Source organism: Scylla paramamosain, chromosome 35, assembly GCF_035594125.1.
Source record: "Scylla paramamosain isolate STU-SP2022 chromosome 35, ASM3559412v1, whole genome shotgun sequence".
Classification (NCBI taxonomy): domain Eukaryota; kingdom Metazoa; phylum Arthropoda; class Malacostraca; order Decapoda; family Portunidae; genus Scylla; species Scylla paramamosain.
The window spans coordinates 13,834,164-13,856,813 of record NC_087185.1 but is presented as its reverse complement, the minus strand read 5'-3'; the positions used below and the strand labels follow the sequence as shown (position 1 = coordinate 13,856,813).

Genomic DNA, 22,650 nt, shown 5'->3' with positions numbered 1-22,650 from the left:
GCAATAATAGCTGTTTTCGTCGCTTGCTTTTCCGAGTCTCGTCCCCGTCATGGTGGCAGCGACGGAAACATTCCCCTCACTACGTATTTCAACGTTTTCCATTTTCAGCTCCTTTCGTGTTTTTTACCCCCGACTGCAGATTATTTTTGCAACGACGCATTAGTTCCAGTCACACACACAACTCGAGGATAATTGAAGTGGTTGCAGTGACGTCGGGTCTCAATGCCATTCGATTTAGCCTGAAAAGAAACGATTTTGTGAATTTGTATAGATGTGTGTGTGTGTGTGTGTGTGTGTGTGTGTGTGTGTGTGTGTATGTGTTTGTGTGTGTGTGTGTGTGTGTCAGTTAAGGATAATTCGTGGGGTTCAGTAGGGAGGGGGTTTAAAGTTGACAGGGTTGTGAATTGTGGGGGGGGAGTTGGGGTCTGTAAGCTAGAAAGGGTTGGGGGTGGTACTGTAAAGTGAACGGTGGGGACGCGGTGGTGGGAGTCGGGGGTCGGTAGCCTGGTGGGTGATTGGTGGCTGTGGGGTGTGGGTGGGAGGGGAGTAGGTGGTGGCTGGCTGATGACGGTAAAAGGATGTTGTTGTAATGCTGTGATGTCCCTCGTAATGAGAGCTGACACTCTAATGGCGTAATTTGGAGCCCAGCGCCACGCCCTTTGGGATCCCGTGGCCCTGGCGTGCGGTCCTTCTGACTCCTCGTTATGTCGCTTTTGTGTGTGTTTATTGTTTGACGTAGACGATTATGCTTTGTAATTGGTGTGTTGTATGTGGGTGTGTTGGGCGTGGTTCTATTTGGGAGAGGAAAAATACAGACAGCGAATGGGGAACTTGTGGAGCAGAGAGGGAGGAATGGAAGAAGAGCGAAAAGTAAGGAGACCCAGCAAGCCACAGCCGGCCATGATGATCCTCCACCACGGCCGACTAACGTTGAGGGTCTTCCTGGCAGCCACCACCACCATCTTCTCCACCTCCACTACCTCCACCACCTCCACCTCCACCGCCATCCACCCACGCACCTCCACCTACCCTCCTCCTCTACTACCGCTTCACCTGCCGCCTTTGCCCCCACCCTCAAGTTACGCTCACACACCAACGCACGTACTAACGCACGCAGTCACTCCCCCGACCAACCACCGTCCACTTTAATATCGCTAATAGGATTGGTGGTGCAGCCCAGGGAGTGCTGAGGCCCACCTCCCGCCAGTGTGTGTATGTGCGTCCACGCGACTCCCCAAGTGCCTTTGCCGAGCCCGCCGCGCCCCGCCTAGCAATACCCCGCCCGCGTGTCGCCCTCCTCGTTGTTGTGGCTCCAGGTGTCATGACCAATCGAGCAAGTGTTATAAAGTGTGCCGGGTGCGGATGGCTGGCCGGGGGCGCTCCAGGCTACTAGAGGTGTCCCGCCGCGCGTGAATCCGTCATGCCCACAACATGTCAGGTGAACTCCGCTCCCCCTGCACGCCCCCAGCTGGCGTGTGAGGCCGCAAGCGGCATGTGATTTCCAGTGTCTTCGCTATATTTGAGAGCACCGGCCACTATGTCCTCTGTCCCCTGTTCCCCAGACATTCCCCACACCCCCTCCCCCTCCTCAAGCCAACTTCACCCCAGGAGCACAGGGGGAGGGCGCCCGTATCGTGCCGGTCGACTCTCACGTCAGAAAAGTTTCTCTAGCTCCGTCCTGCCCACGATCAGCATCATGGTGGACGACGACACGGTCATTCCCTCCTTCCTGACAGGGCCTGTCATGAGAACGGGCCGCAGGGACTCCATCAGCGCCCAGGACCTCAACCATGCCTACACGTGCAACTCCATCTCGGACTCCCACTACTCGTACCACTCGCACCCCAACCTCAATTCTGATCTGCTGACAGGGACCATGTACCTCCGCCCCGGCAAAAGGGATGGCTATCTCAATCCTCATAAGGACGACCAACGCATCCCCGACGACCGTCAGTCCACAGCCAACCACGTCCGCTCCTCCTTCCTCTCGCTGTTCACTAAGAGAAGGTAGAAAGCAGGGCGTGAGCAGGGCCAGGTAGTACATAGATTTATAGACACTGAGGCAGAGTCAGGAGGGATGGGTTTGTTAAAGGAGTAGGCAGTGAATGGATAGAGGGATGAAGGGATGAGTGTAGAGGGTAGGTAGTTACGCATCACGGTAGTACAGCAGAAAAGGTCGCCATGATGAATAGAGAAGCACTTGAGGAAAGGTGCTTCAGGTAAAACCATTGTACAGGATTAATGATTTATCGCGACTTCACAACGAGGTCACGTGGCGCCGGGGAAGGTTAAGAGACCGTTTCTTACAGACACTACCGTGAGCCAGGCTTGCCAGATCATCAGAGTAAAAGGCAAGGAGACAAAAACGCAGACTAATCAGTAAACATCAGCAAGGAGAAAATAGTTCCAAATAAAACTAACAAAACACCGTTGACCTGAACACACACTCAGGTAAAACAAAAAAGTAATGTCAGGTGTGTGATGAAGGAGGGAGCACCAAAGGTTCCAAGGCCATTTCAGGGAAGCTTAACATCGAGGGAGGAATATCAAAGAGCAATAAAACTTGACGACCGAAAGCGAAGGGCCCCATTTGAGCCACACTGCATCCGAGAAAGCAAAATAAAATGCGAACCACCAACTCAAAAGTGCCGGGCTCAGTCCCGGGGAAATGTTGCATGTGCAAGTTCATTTACTCTCCAAAAAAAAAAAAAAAAAATATATATATATATATATATATTGTGCGTTTTCTTACCGAGCAATATTAAACCTTAGGAAAGCAGCGTGGCAATGCATACTTTGTTTAAGCAGTTAATTCAAACTAATTTCAAATGTAATGTGATAGAAGAACCACAACTTATTTTTAATAGCTTGTATTTGCAACAAGATTACAAAGTGAAGCGCAGTACAATTTAGGTATTAATCCTCCTTTTAGCAGTATATCTTTACCAAGCTGAGCGCGTATTGGGGCTGCCACGTATTTTCGCCGTTTCTTACCATTACCACAAAACTGTAAAGCACGGCGGTGTCACAGATTTTATCCCCCTGCAACAAACCTTCCTGCAGCGCCGAACATGTATCGGAAGCGCCGTGCGATTTCCCGCCATGTATTGCATCTTGCCACAAATACCACGAAATGATAAAGAACAGCATCGTCTACCTCTGAGATCCACGGGCCTCCCCTTTCCCTCCCCTGCAACAATACCTCATGGCGCGGCATGTCGTCACAGGCCCGGCAATTAGCAGCCCGGTTAGTGGCGCGTCACGCAAGCCACATTTATTCCGCGCCGCAAACCATCATGTGAGTCGCCTCCGTGTCTCGCCTGCCGGTAATTGTTTCTTATGGTCGTCATTTCTGCCACACAAATCCCGCACGGCCTTGATGAATCGCCCGCCTGTCCGCGCCCCGCCACGCCCACGCCGCCCACACCGCGCTCACCTGTTTTCTTTCACTTTGCATTGTACAGATCACATGACCAGTCACCCCACATCCCACCCACACTTGAGGTTGGCTGAGTTCAGTTTCTGTTACTTATCTACTTATTATTAACCTAACATAACGTAACTTACACTAAACTTCCCTCCTCACACCTGATCCCGATTTGGTCCCATTGAATTATTGCAGTTTCCCAATCACCACAGTCCTTCCATGGCCGTGCATTGTCATAACACATACGAGAACACAGACAAGAAAGTAAAAGAACATTTCAGAAACACGATCTTTCATGCGTTTATTTTCCACGCTGCTTTGAATTATTAGAACGTTTTAACCATCGCAGTGCATCCTTAGCTCTTCATTCCCATACATATAGAGATGCACATCAGTACTGCCTCTAAATAACAGTCCAGAAAACACGATCTCACACAAGTTTTCTCCCACATTACTTAGAATTGTTATTATTTTTCAAGCACCGTAGTTCTTCCATGAGTGTTCGCGTGGAAATATATGATAATACCGCCTGGAAAAGCCTTTAAAACAATAGTCCAGAAACATATGGCACTAATGTTGCAGCCATCTGAGGAGAGGTGGCGTGGGCTGGAGTAAAAGTAGTGTTGTTGAGTGGTTCTGTACGCCCCACAGAGCCCAGCTGCGAGGCGCCGTAGATGGCAAGCGTGTTGGAAAAGTTCAGAGCCTCGTTGCTTGGCGAAAACCCTGATGTAAATTCTTGTAATATTGCCTGGAAACACCATGGAGGGAGGCGAGATCCCCGTGTCAGGGTGAAAATGGTCATAAGGTAAACTAAGCTATATTTTCTTCGGAGACTTTCGCTGTTACAAGGCAAAGGAGAAGAGTTTGGTATGTTTTGGCTTCTCATTTTCATGCACACACGCAGTGGTCACGTTTTTACAGTATGTTTGACCTTTATTAATGGACAAGTGTGTGCTTAAACCTTAATTCTCCTTCCCCTCCCGGCCAGGTAACCTCGAAGATGGTCCTTTTTGTCGATATGCCCTTTAAAGAAAACGACGGGGACCGCGGCTTAAAGGGGTAACCAAGAAGAACTGCACCACCCTTGCGTGTTTCGCCGTGGAGGAAAATTACGTCTTACAACAGAAAACCTCACGTGCTCTGTGTCATTAAAACACAGATATAGCAAAACATAATAGAACACTGTCATAGAATTCCGCACGTGCTCTCTGCGTCATTAAAACGCGGACTTTTGCAGGGAGAATTGCAGTAATTATATTTTTCCTCTTTGTAGGTCATGTCGCATATGTTGTAAGTATAGAAAAGCCCTCCCTTGCCGCGGCCCCGTGGTGTTGAAGGGCCTCGCCGGGCCATTTAAGGTCTTCGTGTGGAATAATCCCCTCGTTAACCCAAGATGCTTCCGGAAACACACCTGCAGAACCCACACATATCTTCCAACACCTGCAGAATTTACACACCTTTCCCGCACACCTGTTTGCCACTCCTACATCCCCACACCTGTCTCACACACACACACACACACACACACACACACACACACACACACACACACACACACACACACACACACACACACACACACACACACACACACACACACACACACACACACACACACACACACACATACATACCTGCCCAGCACACACCTCTCTGTAGTCCCGCCCTTAGCTCTTCTCCGTGACTCCGCCCCGCTATTCAATACCTGCGCCGCCCACGCTAGTCCTTGCACGCCCACCCGCCACTCTTCCTGGTATCCTGCCTCTCCCACCTGTACTCTCTCTCTCTCTCTCTCTCTCTCTCTCTCTCTCTCTCTCTCTCTCTCTCTCTCTCTCTCTCTCTCTCTCTCTCTCTCTCTCATTACTCCTACCTCGCTGAAGCCTTCCTGAACTCACCTGCCCACCTCAGCTCTCCTCACCTGAATTATCCTCACCTGAGCTACCTGCACCAACACCGCCATCTTGATCCAGGTTAATTCAACATAACCCCTGCAATTTACCTGTATTTTTTCTTTCCTTTTTTACCTTCCTTGGCTTCCATTTAGTTTTTTTTTTTTTTTTTTTTTTTTTTTTCTTTCCACGGTCATGAATATCAATAAGGTTCTGGGGGAAGGGAGTAGTTGGTGATTTATTTTCCGGTATTTAGTTTTAATTGAAATGCAAATAGGAAATAATCGCGGAAATCATTCATGGTTATCTTGCTTTATCTTCTTGCAAATTACGTAGAAATTAATAAAAGGAAAACATGATATCTTGCCTCGTAAACTTGGTCGGGTCTCTCTCTCTCTCTGTCTCTCTCTCTCTCTCTCTCTCTCTCTCTCTCTCTCTCTCTCTCTCTCTCTCTCTCTCTCTCTCTCTCTCTCTCTCTCTCTCTCTCTCTCTCTCTCTCTCTCTCTCTCTCTCTCTCTCTCTCTCTCGCAAGATGACTTACATATTCCACTGTCATCAGAAATAATGTAAATACCACGCCACATTCAAATCGCATGACATTTTAAGTAATTCTCAAATTAACTTACATCAAGAATCATCTAGAATTCGTGACGACTCGCTTTCCTTTTGATATTTTGATAATTTCTAAGATAGTCACCGTCACTGTGAAGCTTGGGGTCGTGGCGTGGCGTGGCGTGGCGTGGCGTGGCGTGGTGGTGGTGGTGGTGGTGGTGGTGGTGGTGGTGGTGGTGTCGGCAGCAGCACCACCACCACCACCATCCACTACCACGACCACCACCACCACCACCACCAGCAGTGTGAGGCTTCCCTAGTAATTCCGTGTTCTTATGCCGCCGCCTTCCCTGACGCAGCTTTACCTTAAAACAGCTTTAGATAATACAGCATGGACTTATGTAAAAACCTTAGATACCACAAAAGGGCTTTTATATACTACAGCCCAGTTTTCAGTAATAACAGTGACTCTTGAAATGCTGTAAAAGTGCCTATAGAAAGGAAAACTAGTCCCTGTGTGCTTCTCAAGAGAGGAGCATGAAGACACCTCGGGAACCAGACTGGCTGACCTCACCGAACCCGTATCATCTTAACTTTTGGGGAAGTGGCAATTAACTGGATCTTCTTGTATAAGTTTTGTAGCCCTTTGCCTTTACTCATAAATATGGTAAGGAACACACACACACACACACACACACACACACACACACACACACACACACACACACACACACACACACACACACACACACACACACACACACACACAGTAGCATAATAAACATTGGAAAATTACACACACATTTCCCAGATAACGTGAAGCAACCCTCCTTTAAGTCGACGATTCAGACACCCCTCCCATATTCAAGTGTTGGAGTCATAAGATATCATTCCATTCATTCCAGCTCTTGAAATAAGATTGATGCCTTTTACAGTCTCGGTAGGATCCACTCTTTGTGACCCTCCCCTTATGTGAAATCCATTTGTCTGATTGTCAATACAATTTGGGTGAATGGAGTCGATCACTTTCCCTCTAAGGATCCATCCATCCGTGGCGGAAAGATTCACCCCTGATGGGAAAGGCGAGACCACGTGGGCTGTGTATTAATGGTCCTCTGAATATGACTTTTCGAAGGGCAAGCTGCTCTCCTGACCCCGGCGGCGACCTGCAGACGTCAATCGTGCAGCGTTTCCAGTTCATTTGAGAGATACGTGAGGGTGTGGTCAATGCTTATCTGGAAAAGGGAAGAGGTGAATTTATTTTATCCTTTCAATATTCCCCGTGTTCGTAATAAATATGTATTGACTTAGCCTTGGTATCCCGTGGCGGTGGTGTTTTATGATTCCTCTTTAATATCTTGCGTTTTTCCGCGGCGCAATTTGATTATCCTTCCTCGATGATAAGAAGACAAGATTACAGGAGGAGGAAAGATTAATGCAGAGGTATGAGGAAAATTTCAAGACGCAGCAATGTTAAGTAGAATGAAGAGCTTTTGATCGCCAAGATAGAGAGAAATTCCGCTCCGGCGAGGAGGTCCGCCGCCTTGCTTCCTTCCTAAATTTAACACATTGAAGATATGATTGTACTAAGGAAAGAAAGAAGAGGAATACTTACAATTGTATGAAAAAGACATCAGGCAAAATGAGGAAAAGCACCTCAGGATAGACAGACAAATAGACAGGCATAGGAAAAACAAAGGAATATACACATAGGAGAAGTAGACATGGGAAAGAGAGAAAAAGATAAGAATAATAAATAATAGAAAAATAGATAATATTTTAGGCTTAGATAGACATAGGAAATATATCAGAATATATAGAAATAGAGACAGACGTAGCAGGGTATACGTAGATTTAAATAAAAGTATATAAAATCGAGACATTGCAGATTTTATACATAGAATTACCAACTGAACATAAAGAAGTACCATTTGAAACACGTAAAAAATTGAGGAAAAACAGAAAATGAGGAAAGAGTAGCGGACGTGGCTGGAGGGTGACGCTGAATGTCCCTGCAGCTCCAACTGGGCCAAAGGCGAGGACACAGAACAGGAACCGGACACCTACCGAGGCTCCCACGACTCCAACGGGGACCCGCCGGAGTGCACCATCCCCTCCACCTTGGGAGCAGCTCAGGTACAGCGGGTGACGTTTGCTGGTGTGGCTGTGGGACGGCCAAGGTGGGGTAGGTTTGGTGGATTGATGGGGGAGCGTTTGGAAGGTAGATGTGTGAAATAAGACTTGCTCAGGTGTGAAAGGACGGGACGCAGGTAAGAGGAAATTCATATGTATTAGGCTGGGTTGGTGTGTGGAGATTCAGGTGTGGGTGGAGGGAAGGTGAAGGTGTTGGGTGTGGAGGAGGAGGAGCGAAGGTGTAAAGGTGTTAGGTGTGAAGTGACCAAGATCTGAGGGTTTGTATTACTCCGCTAGAAACACGAGTAAACTTCATTTTTTTTTTCGAAACTCAAACTAAGTCTAATTTCACGAGATTCTTATAAACCACATATTTGTACCCTCTCAAAAAACTGTTCTTTGAGTTTACCAATAGATTGAGGCAGTGTGCATGCGTGCGTGTGTGTGATATTCCTGCGCGACAGAAATGAATGGTTTTGGCGCTAAGCTGCTATGCATATCTCTGTCTCTCTCCCCTTTCGCCTGTGGACACAAGGTCGCTATATCTTGTGTCTAATTACAGTTATCTTCCTGAGCATTTGGGGAAACCCGGTCCACGTGAAATTAGGATAAAGAAATACCAGTTTAAGGTGCCCAAGCCTAATGAAATTAATGATTATGAGAAACCGGATAAAGAGACTGTGTGTGTATATGTGTGTATGTGTTGGAAGGGTGGGGATAATAAGGATGATGATGGTGGCGACAATGGTCACAGTAATAATAAAAATAATAATGAAAACGGTAATGATGATTAATAACAAGCATCTAACATGGGAACCTGAGCTGAAGGCTGTGACATACATACGTGCAGCTGTGATGAGTGCCGGGGAGTGGGAAAAGGAAGAAATCTTACAAGCTGTTCATGATTCCCGTGATGGTTAGAAGGAAGCTGTTATGTACTGCCCTGTACGGATTCCTGGTGGCTGCTGCGCCTCGCTGCAAACCGGGCAACAGAAAACGACATCTGGTTGTAGGAAGTCATGCTAACAGGACTGACACAAATTTCTCTTCAGCTTGACGAAGGATTGACTTTAGGCGCCGCGATAACGTAGCAACACGGCGCTTTATATTAATTTAGTGGTAGAGGGAGAGGAGACGATGAGGTGTGTGTCTGTGAGGCCCTTGGTGTGTCAGGAGCAGCAACATCCACTACAGGAATTCAAGCTGGCAGCCACAACACACTGACTTGCGGCTTCTTGGCGGGAAGCACATTTGGTCTAATTCCTCTCCAGTCTAATTTAGCTCCTCTGGTACTATGCACGTCTCTTCACTGCGGCAAGGTAGTTAATTGTGAAGGATTTGTTTAGGTATCTTCATCAAACTCCCTTTTAACTAACAATACAATGCTCATACGTCACTAACAGTACAAACAGCAGTGTAAGTATAGAGAACCGTATACTAGAATATCACTACTACTAAATACTATAGTCAAGGCGATGGTATAGTAAGACAAACGCGAGTGAGTAAATTCTTTTCACTTTTCACTTTTCCCAGCTGGTCAAATAATCTTAACGTGAGGGAGGCGAGGCATGGGGAGGGAGGGAGGGAGGGAGGGAGGGGAGGCAAGGGGGTGGGGTGGAGTGGTGTGGGTAGCCTTGACTAGGATGATGAGGATGGACGTGTTCCTTAGCTCAGGGTGATGGGAGGCCTATGGAGTAGTGTGGGGTGGAGGCGGCAAATGAAAAATGTGGTTACGACAGCAGTGTGGCTTTTCGTTGCATTAGGCGTTGGAATCTGGCGACCTTGAGTACATGTGTGTGTGTGTGTGTGTGTGTGTGTGTGTGTGTGTGTGTGTGTGTGTGTGTGTGTGTGTGTGTGTGTGTGTGTGTGTGTGTGTGTGTGTGTGTGTGGGTAACTAACGAAACGTAAAACAGCTGATGCACCCGCGTTGAAGTAGCCAGGTGAAGTACAATGAAATTACAAGTTGGTCTTAATGTGTTCCTAGAAACAAGACATATGGGACAACCAGACAGGTAATCATGATAATCTATACCGTCTGACCTTATTCTGCCACCTCTCTTCCTCCTCCTCCCCCTCCTCCATCCCCCTCCCTCCATCCAGCCACCAAGAAGCCATAGAAGTTGTCGGTTGTCGGGGACGTAGTCAAGATAATACGAGAGAGAGAGAGAGAGAGAGAGAGAGAGAGAGAGAGAGAGAGAGAGAGAGAGAGAGAGAGGGGGGGATAACCAGTAGGGCGTGCGCGCGCGTGATACATTAGCTCAACCCGTCCATTGTTGCTGTAAATTCACTGTTTTTCCATTATGACCATGCGAAGATTTTTAAAGCTGTGCTCTTGAAGCTTATCTAAATAGCCAGAAGCGAGCCATGTACATATCCTGTGTGTGTGTGTGTGTGTGTGTGTGTGTGTGTGTGTGTGTGTGTGTGTGTGTGTGTGTGTGTGTGTGTGTGTGTGTGCTTTACAAATTATTTCGCTCTTTTCAAGATAAGAACAGGCTTTCCTTTAGTTTTCATCACAGTTGCACATGTTTCGAATTTCCTCGTAGGAATTCACTGCCTTTCACTTCCCCTCGCTAATTCCAAACAAAAGAAAAGTGGATTTCCTAGTTTAAACATAAGTAGAGAAAAAGCCTTCAGTAAACGCTTCATCATTACCGACCAGTGTAAGTGTTTGCTTCATAATTATATCAGAAGCAGTCTTTAAAACTGAACTACCTCGCAAAGTAGTGGAGGAAAAAAAGTGCACCTGCAGAATATATTTACGAAACATCTGTTAATCAGCTGTTGACTACGAGAATGTTAACACACACACACACACACACACACACACACACACACACACACACACACACACACACACACACACACACACACACACACACACAAAAGCACACATACAAGCACACAAATCCTCAACAAAAACCACAACAGATGTAAGAGTGACCCTAAAACCCAGCTAAATACAACCAAATAGAGCGGAGCGAGGGGGAAGAGGGAGTAAAAGGGAAGCTGAATGAAGAAAAAACAGCAGAAAGAGAGCGAAAAGAGAATACCGGAACGCACGAAGCTCAGTAAGGACTATGTGTTAGGGGGACTTATCACAGCATGTATAGGCAAGTATACGAAAGGTTTGACTTATACTCGTTTCTACTGGTTCGTGCTACACTCCAGCGCGACTCGGAACTAGGAATATAGGACAAAGGCCGACCTCTCATTTCTAAGGCTTCTTCACCCAGGCCGATGATGGTTCCGATAATTGGATGATACAAACAGCCGCGATTCGTTTGTGTATAGTTACTGTCATGATGATGTTTTGCTCTTGTTAGGAGTGGTTTTTATTTGATGGTGTGTGTGTGTGTGTGTGTATGTGTGTGTGTGGAGGGGCGGGGAGTGTGTGTGTGTGTGTGTGTGTGTGTGTGTGTGTGCTGGTGGTGCTAGTGGTGGTGACATTTCATCACTACTACTGCTACTACTGCTACTACTACTACTACTACTACTACTACTACTACTACTACTACTACTACTACTACTACTACTACTACTACTACTTCTATTACTACTACTACTACTACCACTACCGTAAGGTCTTACAGGCAAACTTTCACTGTTTTTCATTTTATCTTATACTTTCAACTTAACTTTTGTACTTTTATCGCCTCTGTTATTCCAGATTGAAACACACACACACACACACACACACACACACACACACACACACACACACACACACACACACACACACACACACACACAAGAAGGAAAAAAACAACTCTGCATTATTACACGTGAGAGAATACACTGCATATAATTCTGAATAAAAAGCGCAATGTTGCAAATAAATGGGAAAAATAATCTAGTTAAACACCAACACTCAACATGGCGCTTGTTTCTCTCTCTCTCTCTCTCTCTCTCTCTCTCTCTCTCTCTCTCTCTCTCTCTCTCTCTCTCTCTCTCTCTCTCTCTCTCTCTCTCTCTCTCTCTCTCTCTCTCTCTCTCTCTCTCTCAACTAATGAATGATTCGTTAAAAATCTATTGAGTCTCATTTTCCCGAACTGAGATGAACAAAAGGAAAACCAAGAAAGAAGGAAGGAAACTCGCTGTGTATTCTCGATAAAAAGGAGGTGAGGGGGAGCGGGAGGGGGAAGGAGAAATACTGGCGGTAAATCAAGAGGTTTGGAGGGCAGGGGGGAAAGGGGTAATGTTTTTTCAGCGAAGTATGACTAAATAAATGACTTGTAAATTGAGGGAAGGTGAGGGGAAAGGGGAAAGGGGAAGAGGAGAGCATCGGAAGGGGAGTTTCCAAGGGATCAAGAGTAGGAAAGGGTTAAAAAAAAAGGTGGATATTTTGTGGGTGGCATGAGTGAATGATCCGGAAATGAAGGAAGAGAAAAGTTGTGCCGTGAGGAAAGTAAAATTTTCTGAATAAGTTCGGGTTTGATCGACAAATGGACAGATAGACAGGTACGTAGACAGGCAAGAAGGAAGCTGAGCAGACAGGTAAACACACGAATGAACAGACGCAAACAGGTGAACACGGACAAATAAATAGGTAGGCAGACAGACAGACAGGCAAACAGGTCAGCAGGAAGGCAGGTTAATAGGTAAGCAGATAGTATTAAATAGACAAATTGACAGATAAGCAGACAGAGAGAGAGAGACAGAGAGACTGACGTAAGGAAATTGAGTAAAATAGACAGATAGAAGGAAATTGAGTAAAATAGACAGATAGACAGTGTTGGAAAATTAGTGACAGGTGGACAGAGACAGACAGACAGGTGAAAAGGTAGAAAGAGTAAAATAGACGGACGTACCGATGGAAAGATGAAGTGACAGATCGGTGGACAGATAGTTAAACAGACGAGCAGGCAGATAGACACGGTGATCAGATTGAAAGAATGAAATAGACATATTGATAGAAAGTTGAAGTTATAGATAGGTGGACAGAGAGACAGATAGACAAATGAGTAGACAGACAGATAGACAGACAGACAGGAGGGCAGACAGGCAGCAGGGAGTTGAAGGTAGTCAGCCAGTCAGTCGGTTACAAATAATGTTGACTAAGATTTTGTGGAAGCCTTACTGTTTCACCTTATTAGTATTCCATGTTCTTTGTTCTTATCTTCACCTTGCTATGTTATTCTTTACCCTCTTCTTTCCTTCTTTTCCACCATTCCCTCACTCCTCGTCTGTCTGTCTTCTCTTCGTCTTTTTTCTTCTTCTCTTTTCTTCTGTATTAATTCTCTCCAGTTATCATCATCTTGCGTCGTGTTATGTTCATTACTTGCATTTTTCTTTTTTTCTTTTTTTCCTTTCTCCATCTCTCATACTTTATCGTATATTTCGTTGTGTTCTAAGTTTATTTTTTGTATACTTTCACTTTATATTATCCAATCCTCCTTTGCTTCTCCTTCGCTCCTCTTATCTCCTCTCTTCCTCAATATTCCTATTTATCCCCACCTTGTGTTATTTCATTGTTTAGGTATCCTCCTTTCCTCCTTCCCTTTGCTTCTCTTCTTTACTTCACCTATCTTCCCTTTCCTTTGATTGAGACTTAAATATTTTTCTGCTGTCTCGCGTGCCGTATTCCTTTCCCTTTTGCTGTTCTTGGCACTTTCCTCCTTCCTCCCCTGCTGTGATAGGGCGGTTTCTCTTTCCCTGGGTTTCCTCTCGCTTCATTCTCCTTCTGCGGTTTTCCTGTGACGTCGGCGTTGGCGCTGTCACGTTTTCCTGCAGACGCTGAAGGTGGCTTGATAGGTAATGCCATGTGTGTGTTTTGTCACTGGTTTGGCGTCCTTTATTCTGTCGCTCCTATTCTTACTGGTGGATCTGCTGCAGTGACGGCTGGAATGACGCGTGTAGTTTTAAAAGTGACGGTTTCTGTTTTGTTTCCCGCTGTAGTTCTGTTTTTTTTTGTCTTTTATTTCAGTTTATTTATTTATTTATTTATTTATTTATTTATTTATTTATTTTATTCATTTCTTTTTTTTTTTATACGTTTGGTGATGGTGATTTTTTTTGTCTCCAGTTCTCGTTGGTGGATCTGCTGCAGCGATGCGGTGATTGGTTCAAATGAGTTTTATGTTGTTTTATGTGTAATGCGATGTTTTCTGTTCTTTGTCAGCGGTTCTGAATTGTCTTTTTTTTTTTTCTTTTTTTTTTTTTGATGGTTAGGTTGGATTTTTCGTATTTAATTGATGGTCAGGTTATTTATTTATTTATTTATTTTTATCTATTAATGGTTAAGTTAGGTTTTTTCTTATTTTGGTGGTTAGGTTATTTTTTCTTATTTAATTGATGGATAGGTTAAGTCTTTCTTGTTTCTATTGACAGTTTTGCTAGATTCAATGATACGGTATTTTTATTTTTTTTATCCTTTTTGTATCTATTTATTTTTATTCCATTTTTTTTTCTTCTTTTTACTAATTATTCTATATAATTTCAAAGGCAGTATTGTGTTCACTTTCTCAGCATCTTCCTAAGTCGTCGTCGTCTGGTCACGTTATCAATTAAAGCTCTTCCCTCTCACTCAGTCTGCAAGGAACAGTATCGTCTATGAAGTTCAGAATAAAGTGTCACATTTTAGTATACGACAAGGTTTATTAAGAAATGAGCTGCTTAATAATAATGGACTTTTACTCTCTCTCTCTCTCTCTCTCTCTCTCTCTCTCTCTCTCTCTCTCTCTCTCTCTCTCTCTCTCTCTCTCTCTCTCTCTCTCTCTCTCTCTCTCTCTCTCTCTCTCTCTCTCTCTCTCTCTCTCTCTCTCTCTCTCTCTCTCTCTCAGATTTACGTATCCTTTTTTGCAACTTTAGATTCGACAACGTAAGAAAAAGGAAAATCTCTCTCTCTCTCTCTCTCTCTCTCTCTCTCTCTCTCTCTCTCTCTCTCTCTCTCTCTCTCTCTCTCTCTCTCTCTCTCTCTCTCTCTCTCTCTCTCTCTCTCTCTCTCTCTCTCTCTCTACATATGGTAATACAGTGATCATTTAGATAATTGGTATAAATTATTAGTTAGCTGAGAAATAATCATTAAGGATTATACTTAGGTCGTTACGATCTAAAATAATTGGTTACTTCGTCAAATTTCACGGCACGACGCAATTACGTGGAGAAATATCCATTGGAGATAAACCCGTTGGCAGAATCTAATTACGCGGTGTGGTGATTACAGAAACCGATATAATTAGTGTTGTTTGTGAAGACTCCTATTCATTATTACGTTCTTTTCGGAATTACCACTCACGCTCGCCCGCCTGTTCTCCTCGGCGATCGCAACTGTGAGAGCTTCTTGAAATATGTTTTCGTCGTCATTATTTTCCCCGTACTGCTTCGAGCTCTTTCCTGAAGCGTGCTCTGGTGTTACTGGTTTTGTAATTCGGTCTTATTGGGGTTTTCAGGTCTTCTCGAATCTTTTCTCCATTTTGAGAAGATAACGTAGCCCTTGGAATTGTTCTTGTTTCCTTATTTTTCTATTACTGCTTTAAATTTCTTGTTCTAGGCGGAATCAGGAAGTATTAGCGTTGTCGTTGTGTTGTTGAGGTGTTTCGGGTCTTCGTAGCTGTCTGTCTCGCGGTGAACGGCTGGCATATCACCTCTGAGCGTCTTGCAGAATGTAGTTGATCTTTTCACGTCTACGGGTTGTATTAGGGACATTGGGGTTGTGTTATGTTCTTTCAGGTCTTTGGGGGTCTTTGTTTCATACTGAAGGAGTGACGTATCATCTTTTAGGAGTATTCACAATTATTTAGTATGCGTCATTTACTCTTCATTGTAATTTAGGATGGATCTTTTAGGGTTCTTGGTATTTTTTCGAGTATTTTAGAGGTTTTCTTGATACTTTTCTGGTCGCTTATGGTCTTTGCCTCAATTTCAATGGCTAGCTTATTTTCTATCAGGATTATTTAGGGTATATCAAATAATCCACTGTAGTCTTGGCCTCGCACAAACAACACAGTAAACATCGTACCGACTATGATATAAACGGAGTACTTTTATAATTAAATGATGTATCTTAAAAATAACTTTAATTCCATTGCATTATGTCGTTCCCCTCTTCCCGTCTTGGCCTTGTCTCCCTTTAAGAGTGAGTCATAGATGTAGATAAAGAAAATATAGTTCTGTTCTTGTCTGTGTCTTGGAAATAGTTTAGTGTCAGTGTAATGTGTTCCTTCTTTCTGTGTCTAGTTTTTGTCTTTAGTTGAGTCATAGAAGTCGTAGATGAAGACTATGTGTTTTCTTGTTACTTGTATTGTCTGTTCTTGGTTTGGTTTTTCCTCTTGATGTTGTCTTGATGTTGGTATGTTCTGTATGTGGCGGGCATCGTGTGTCTGTGTGTGTGTGGTGGGTGTTGCCTCTTGTGTCGTGCATTGAAGGTTGAAGGGGACACAGACGGACTCACACCACCCCTCTTGTTTGTTTTGCGGTGACAAGTTAAAGAGCAGAGTCATGTTACATCGAGCTAGCTGTCAGTTTTCCTCCCCACATTTTTTTTTTTTTTTTTTTTTTTTTTACCGTTTTCCTCCATTTTTCCCTTTATTTGCTGTGAGTGTTTTTTCTTTCGCTTCTATTTGTTTCTCTTTTTCCTTGTGGGCTGTTGATTCTTTTCCATATATTTTCTTTTTTTTTTGTCTACGTATTTGGTATATGTTCCCTTTTCTCTCTTTGTTTATTCTCCTTTTCTTTTGGTAGATGATGATTCTTTCTTCTTTCTTATTTATCTTTTTTTTTTTTTGGTAGTTGTCTTTTTCTCGTTTCTCCTTTTTTATCTTTTTTTTTTCTCTCTGTTTATTCTCATTTTCTCTTTTGGTAACTGTCGAACCTCTTCCTTTTCTTATTCATGTGTTTTGGCAGCTGTCTTTTTTTTTTTTTTCCTCTTTTTGGCGACTGGGTTTTTTTCTTTTTTTTTCTCTCTCCGTTTATTCTCTTTCTTTTTGGTAGCTGTCGAACCTCTTTCTTTTCTTATTCATCTTTTTCGACAGCTGTCCTTTTTTTCGTTTCTCCTGTTTTTTACTTTTTTTTCTTTTTTTTTTCCCTCTTGTCTAGTTCCCGCGGTTGGTTGCATGATGCGCGCGTCAATCCTTTCCGGTAAAAAAGTCGATGAAAATAAGAAAATAAGCGAAAAATTATATTCCCCCTCCCACTTTTTTTCCGTGTCTTGTTCGCCATTTGATGTGGGGACTGCAGCGTTGCGCACCGCGAGCCGCATTTGTTTCTCCTTCGTTTTTCTTTTATTATTGTGGTGTGCGTCCGTCTCTGTTCCTGATGCTTCCGGTGTATGTGTTCTTGGCTTATAAAGTTCTTACCAAGTCTTTCTCTTTCCAATTCACTTATTTCCAGGAGTTTTATATTTTTTGCAGTTATTTTTCTATTAGTTTCCTGTATTTGATGTGTCTTATGTGTGTTTTTTCCTTGTTACTTAGTTTTGTGTCTCAGTTTTACTGTTTTTGATGTCTTTTATGTGTTTTTGTCTAAGTTGTTGTATTATGTGTCTTTTTTGTAGTTACTTGTTTTGTGTGTTAATTTGCGCTATTTTATGTGTCTTATAAGTGTTTTTGTAGTTATTTTGTGTATTAATCTGCTCTATCTGATGTTTGACCCATACATGTTTTTTGTAATTATATATTATCTTCTCTATTAATTTGCTATATTTGGTGTCTTCTAAATATCATCCCGTTTTCTTTCAGATTCTTGTGTATAATTATTTTGCTCAGTTGCCTCTGTCATTATTCCTTGTATTTATTTATTTATTTATTTATTTATTTATTTATTTATTTATTTATTTATCTATTTATTTCATTTCATTGATGCTTCAACCTCATGCTTTTCTTGTAACCTTATTTTATTATTTTAGGTCAACTTTTCTCCCTCCACCTCATTGTTATTATTGTGTTTGATTTATTGGTTTTCTGCTTTATGATTTTATATTTTTTGTACCTTTCCTCATGTGTCTGCTCTCGCCATACTCCACCTCAACCTTATCACCTCATCCTTTATGCTTTTATTTCCTTTATGTCTTTCCTTTTGCTCTTTACTCCTTTACTTCAACTTTATCATATTTACTTTCGCCTTTATTCCTCCTCTTTCCTCGATCTTTTTTTTTCTCTCTTTTTTTTTTCCGGTACCTCACTTCCTTACCTCAACTTTATCTCCGCTCAGCCTCCTCCCGTGTTCCTTCCTCATGGGGTCCCTCTTAACATAAACACCTCCTTTGTATCCACGCCAGGAAGGTCTCCGCGGCGTAGCATATACTCGTACAAAAAATAACAAAAAAGATAAAAAAAGAAAAAATCCTCTCTTCCCTTCGCTCTCTGAATCTCGTCTAGTTTATTGGAAAATATGATTAGCTGAGAGAGAGACTGTTTCGCGTCATCACTTTGAAAAATTTGTCCAATGAATTGCGTCGCTTTGCATCTTATAGAAAACGGGAACCAATCATGACCAATCGCTTCTCTCGGATTGTCATATTAGTCTGATTGTTCTGATTGGTCGCTGGCAGTCAGCATTGTTTGAACATCTACTACCGCCGTCCGTCTCCTCGCTCTCCTCTGATATTCCGTCTCAGTAAAACACAAAGGAAGAACGAACACTAACAGACGTATTGACAGATGTAATTGCACTGTTCTTTCTCTCTTTCCTCTGATATTCCGTTTCAGTAGAGCACAAAACAAGAACCAACACTAGCCACACCTAATTGCACGGTTCTGTCCTTCTCTCCTCTGATATTCTCTCTCAGTAGAACACAAAAGAAAAACCAACACTAACAGACTTATTGATAGTAATTGCACTGTTCTGCCTTCCCTCTTTTCTCTTCCCTCCCAATAGAACACAAAGGAAGTGCCAAGACTAACAAACCTACTGACGGACCTAAGTGCACTGTGTAATCTAAAGAAAGAACTATTGGATACTAAAGGGAAAGCGTCCCCCCCCACCCCGTCCTGCAGCTGCCACCCACTGCTCTCCAGAGTGTCCTACCTTGTCAGTCATTCATCCCTGCGCGTTATTCAGCTCAGCGTAATGTTTATGAATGCGCCGAGTCGCGGTCTGCTTAGTTCTTCCTCATTTACGGCATTGAAATAACCGGATTCCTTTGGAGTTTTTGCGGAATACAATTTTTTCTCGTTATCCTTCAACATTTTCGTCTTTTTTTTTTTTTTTTTTTTTTTTTTTTTTTTTTGAGGAAATGTCGTCAGTGACCTATATTCGCATTACAAGTGAACGTAAAGGAACACGAAGGAAGAACAAACAGCGGAAGACTCAGCCTGTTACATCCTACGAGGTCATTTAAGATAATCCACAGCTTTTACACTATCAAATGTGGAGAAATAGTACCGTAAAGGCAAATACTTGATGCTTCCTCTATTTTTATATTTTCCTCCGTGTATTGCATTGAAGGAAGGGAAGAGTTCAGTTGCCTCGTGAATAAATCCGCTCATTATTTAAAAGATGACTAATACTTGATTCTCGCAGCAAAAGAGGAGACCAAGTCGAGGATTCCTGGTAAAGTTGGCACCCCTGTTCTGTTCCCTTCCGTTGGCACCCCTGTCTTCCTTGTTTTATTAATCTTTACTCTTGTCATCGTTCCGTTCTATCAGCTTTCTCTCTCTCTCTCTCTCTCTCTCTCTCTCTCTCTCTCTCTCTCTCTCTCTCTCTCTCTCTCTCTCTCTCTCTCTCTCTCTCTCTCTCTCTCTCTCTCTCTCTCTCTCTCTCTCTCTCTCTATTGTGGAATATGTTCTGATATATCCTACGTTTAAATGTTTTGTTCTGTTCCTGATTTTTTTTTTTTTTTTGTGTCACCCTCTTGTGTTATTGTATTGTGTTAATCATTGTCTTCATCCCAGTAGTATAACATGTACATAACCCTTTCCTTATGTATTATGATCCTATAGGCCTGTGTTATGTGTGTTATGTGTTGTCTGTGTCAGGATGTGTTGGCTTTTCAGAAGGTGTTGACTCCCCACACGCCTTCCTTTTCTCCCCTTCCATTTTGTGTTTCCTAGTAATGGCCGTGTGTTCCTGTGTTGTGTTGCATTTATGTTCCCAGAGTTGCCTCGTAGCTGTGCAACTCAAGAGCCTCATTTCTGGAAGACGTCAAGCATAAGGGAAAGAGGGAAAAAAACACGTAAACTTAAAGTAATAGTGACATGAATAGTAAAGTTTCCCCTTCCACATGAAAAAAAAGTTAAGAAATTGGAGAGAATATTGCATCAACTTTTCTCTCTCCCGCAAAGTAAAAGTTCATTGATAAATATACGTTAGTTTTATGGTTATTTTTTTTTTTTTTTTCTCTCTCTCTCTCGATATAATAAATGTAAACAAGATGATGACGTCACACTGGAAACGAGGCTCGAGTTTCCTCTACTTAGTCCCGTCCCGTAGCTTTTTGTGTTTCCTTTCCCCCCCTCTCTCTCTCTCTCTCTCTCTCTCTCTCTCTCTCTCTCTCTCTCTCTCTCTCTCTCTCTCTCTCTCTCTCTCTCTCTCTCCCCTTCTACTCGTTTCCTTCCTGTAGTTTTGTGTTTTCTTTCTTTCTTCTTATCCTTCCTCTTCCGTTCGTCTTTCTTTTTCTGTCCCTCCACCGCCTCTCCTCTCCTCTCCTCTCCTCTCCTCTCCTCTCCTCTCCTCTCTCCTCGCCTCTCCTTTTCTTACCTCCTTTTTTTTCTTTTCTATTTTCTCTTCTCTTCTCTTACTTCTCTACTCAATCCCATCTCCTTGCTTCTAATGTTTCCTCCTCCTCCTCCTCCTCCTCCTCCTCCTCCTCCTCCTCCTCCTCCTCCTCCTCCTCCTCCTCCTGGGTCCCTGTGCTTCTCCCAGCCCCCCTAAATGTACCTTTTCTTTACAGGTTCTCAGTATTACGCTCAACTCTGGAGACGATCAGTCAGAAAAAAAGGTTGGAGAGAATTAGCTTATTTTCCTCTGAAACATGGCAGGACATGAATGAATTTGAATTAAGTGCTTCCTTTATATGCATCCTCCTCCTCCTCCTCCTCCTCCTCCCATAGGAATGTATCAGTTTCATCACTCTAACATTATTATTTTTTTCTTTTCTTTAGACATATTATTCTTATCACTAAAAGCGTTTATTTTCTGCATTTCTTGGGAGTTTTACTGGACGTTTATCTCCCATAGTGCACAAATAGGAGTTACCCCTCCATTCCTTATCCCTCTTTTTCCCCCCATTTTCTTTTTTTATTCACCCTCTTGATATTTAGTCTGGCCTGCAGGTGGGGTAGGGATCTCCACTCAAGCCCTTGTGATGAATAGACTCTTTTCTCCACCTAAAAAAGTGTTGCGAGCCACGTTTTCTTCCCTGGTGGCCCTTGAAGTTTCCCTTATTCCTTTCCCCTTTAGGGTCTTGAGGTGAACCACGATTCCCTTTGACACTTAGACCCCCACGTGAGGTAGTCAGGTAGTTCGGGTGACGTGGACGTGTTGTGTGAGGTGTGGGTAGTGTCGAGATGGAGCTAGAGAAGGAGAAAGCACGTCGCCTTGCTGCATGACTTACTATGATGAAGTCCTTGTGATGTGTTTCTTTGTATTGGTGTTCTGCATGTTTTGTAGCTTTTTTGGTGCATGATTTGTTGCCTTTTCGATCTCGCATGAATTTGGTTACTTAAATTTGCTGCGACGCCTCTCAGCATGGAAGTTCTTGTACACTTGGCAAGATAAGTGAGTTCGAGTCTGCCGCCGTGTCTCCTCAAGGTCACACGTCACTCTGAAGTATGCAAACTTGGTATCTCTTAACAGAGGCTTCACTGGGACTCAAGTGGATGTAATCAGCGATGACAGGCCGGAATTGAACAAGTTTGGCATTCAGATTCCATTGTTTCTTACCCACTAACGCTAACTGGAGTCATAAAGTTAAGACATAGACAATTTGGGCGTCTAAAGTACGTAAAATTATCCAGTTGAGAGAAGTGATGCAGGAAATACACCTTCCTTCCTTCAGATCCCATTGTTTCTTACCAACGCCGCCTCGTATGATAAGCTTAATAAGGAAAATATACTCGGGAACCCAAAGTGCATATCCAGTTTAGGGAAGTGATGCAGGAAATACAACTCCTTCCGCCAGCCTCGGGGATGTTTACTGCTCCCGTTTGTCTCTTTCACTTGGCGTTCCTCACAGTTAACATTGCTAAAAGCTTAACTTAACCCAGACGTGCTTTACCCTTGGCGGTGGAGTGGCAGTATATAGGGACACTCAGAACACAACATCATGGAGAACGAGACGCTTGTGGCAGACTCACTGTGACCGACCTTGGGGGAGGCTTGCAGAACTCACAGCCTCTTCTTGCATGGGCTTGGGAAAATGCATGCACCGGTTTTTCTTTCCATAATGTTACTAATGATGTCGCAGAAGCTTTCGTAGTGGACTTAGTGGCATGTGCTAAGCTTACTTTTGTCTCTAGTGTTACGTATTGTTAAGTGGTATATTTTATGTGCTTCAGGCTATTGATGTTACTTGATATAGTGGAGGAAATACTGATGTGATGATAAATGTAAATAATCTCGCGTCTTCTGCTAGTCTTGCAAATACCGCAGAAGTTTTCAATAATTCAGTGTTTTAATATGGAAGATAACTAAGTGTGCATAAATCATGTCTGTCTATCTGGCTGCTCTGGCTGTTTGCAAAATTAATGTGTGTCTGTCCCCAAAATTACCGTC

The 22,650-nt window shown here is 43.3% G+C and overlaps 1 protein-coding gene across 1 annotated transcript in view; it reads left to right on the top strand.

Annotated features, from left to right (window-relative positions):
- Nucleotides 1-571: 571 nt before the first annotated feature.
- Nucleotides 572-22,650, top strand: part of LOC135090675 (potassium voltage-gated channel unc-103-like) — a 132,383-nt gene continuing 110,304 nt past the window's right edge. The window contains exons 1-2 of the mRNA XM_063987668.1: nt 572-2,007; nt 7,887-8,004. Coding sequence (XP_063843738.1) covers nt 1,538-2,007; nt 7,887-8,004 — 588 coding nt within the window. The 5' untranslated portion in view covers nt 572-1,537. The remainder of the gene's footprint in view (nt 2,008-7,886; nt 8,005-22,650) is intronic.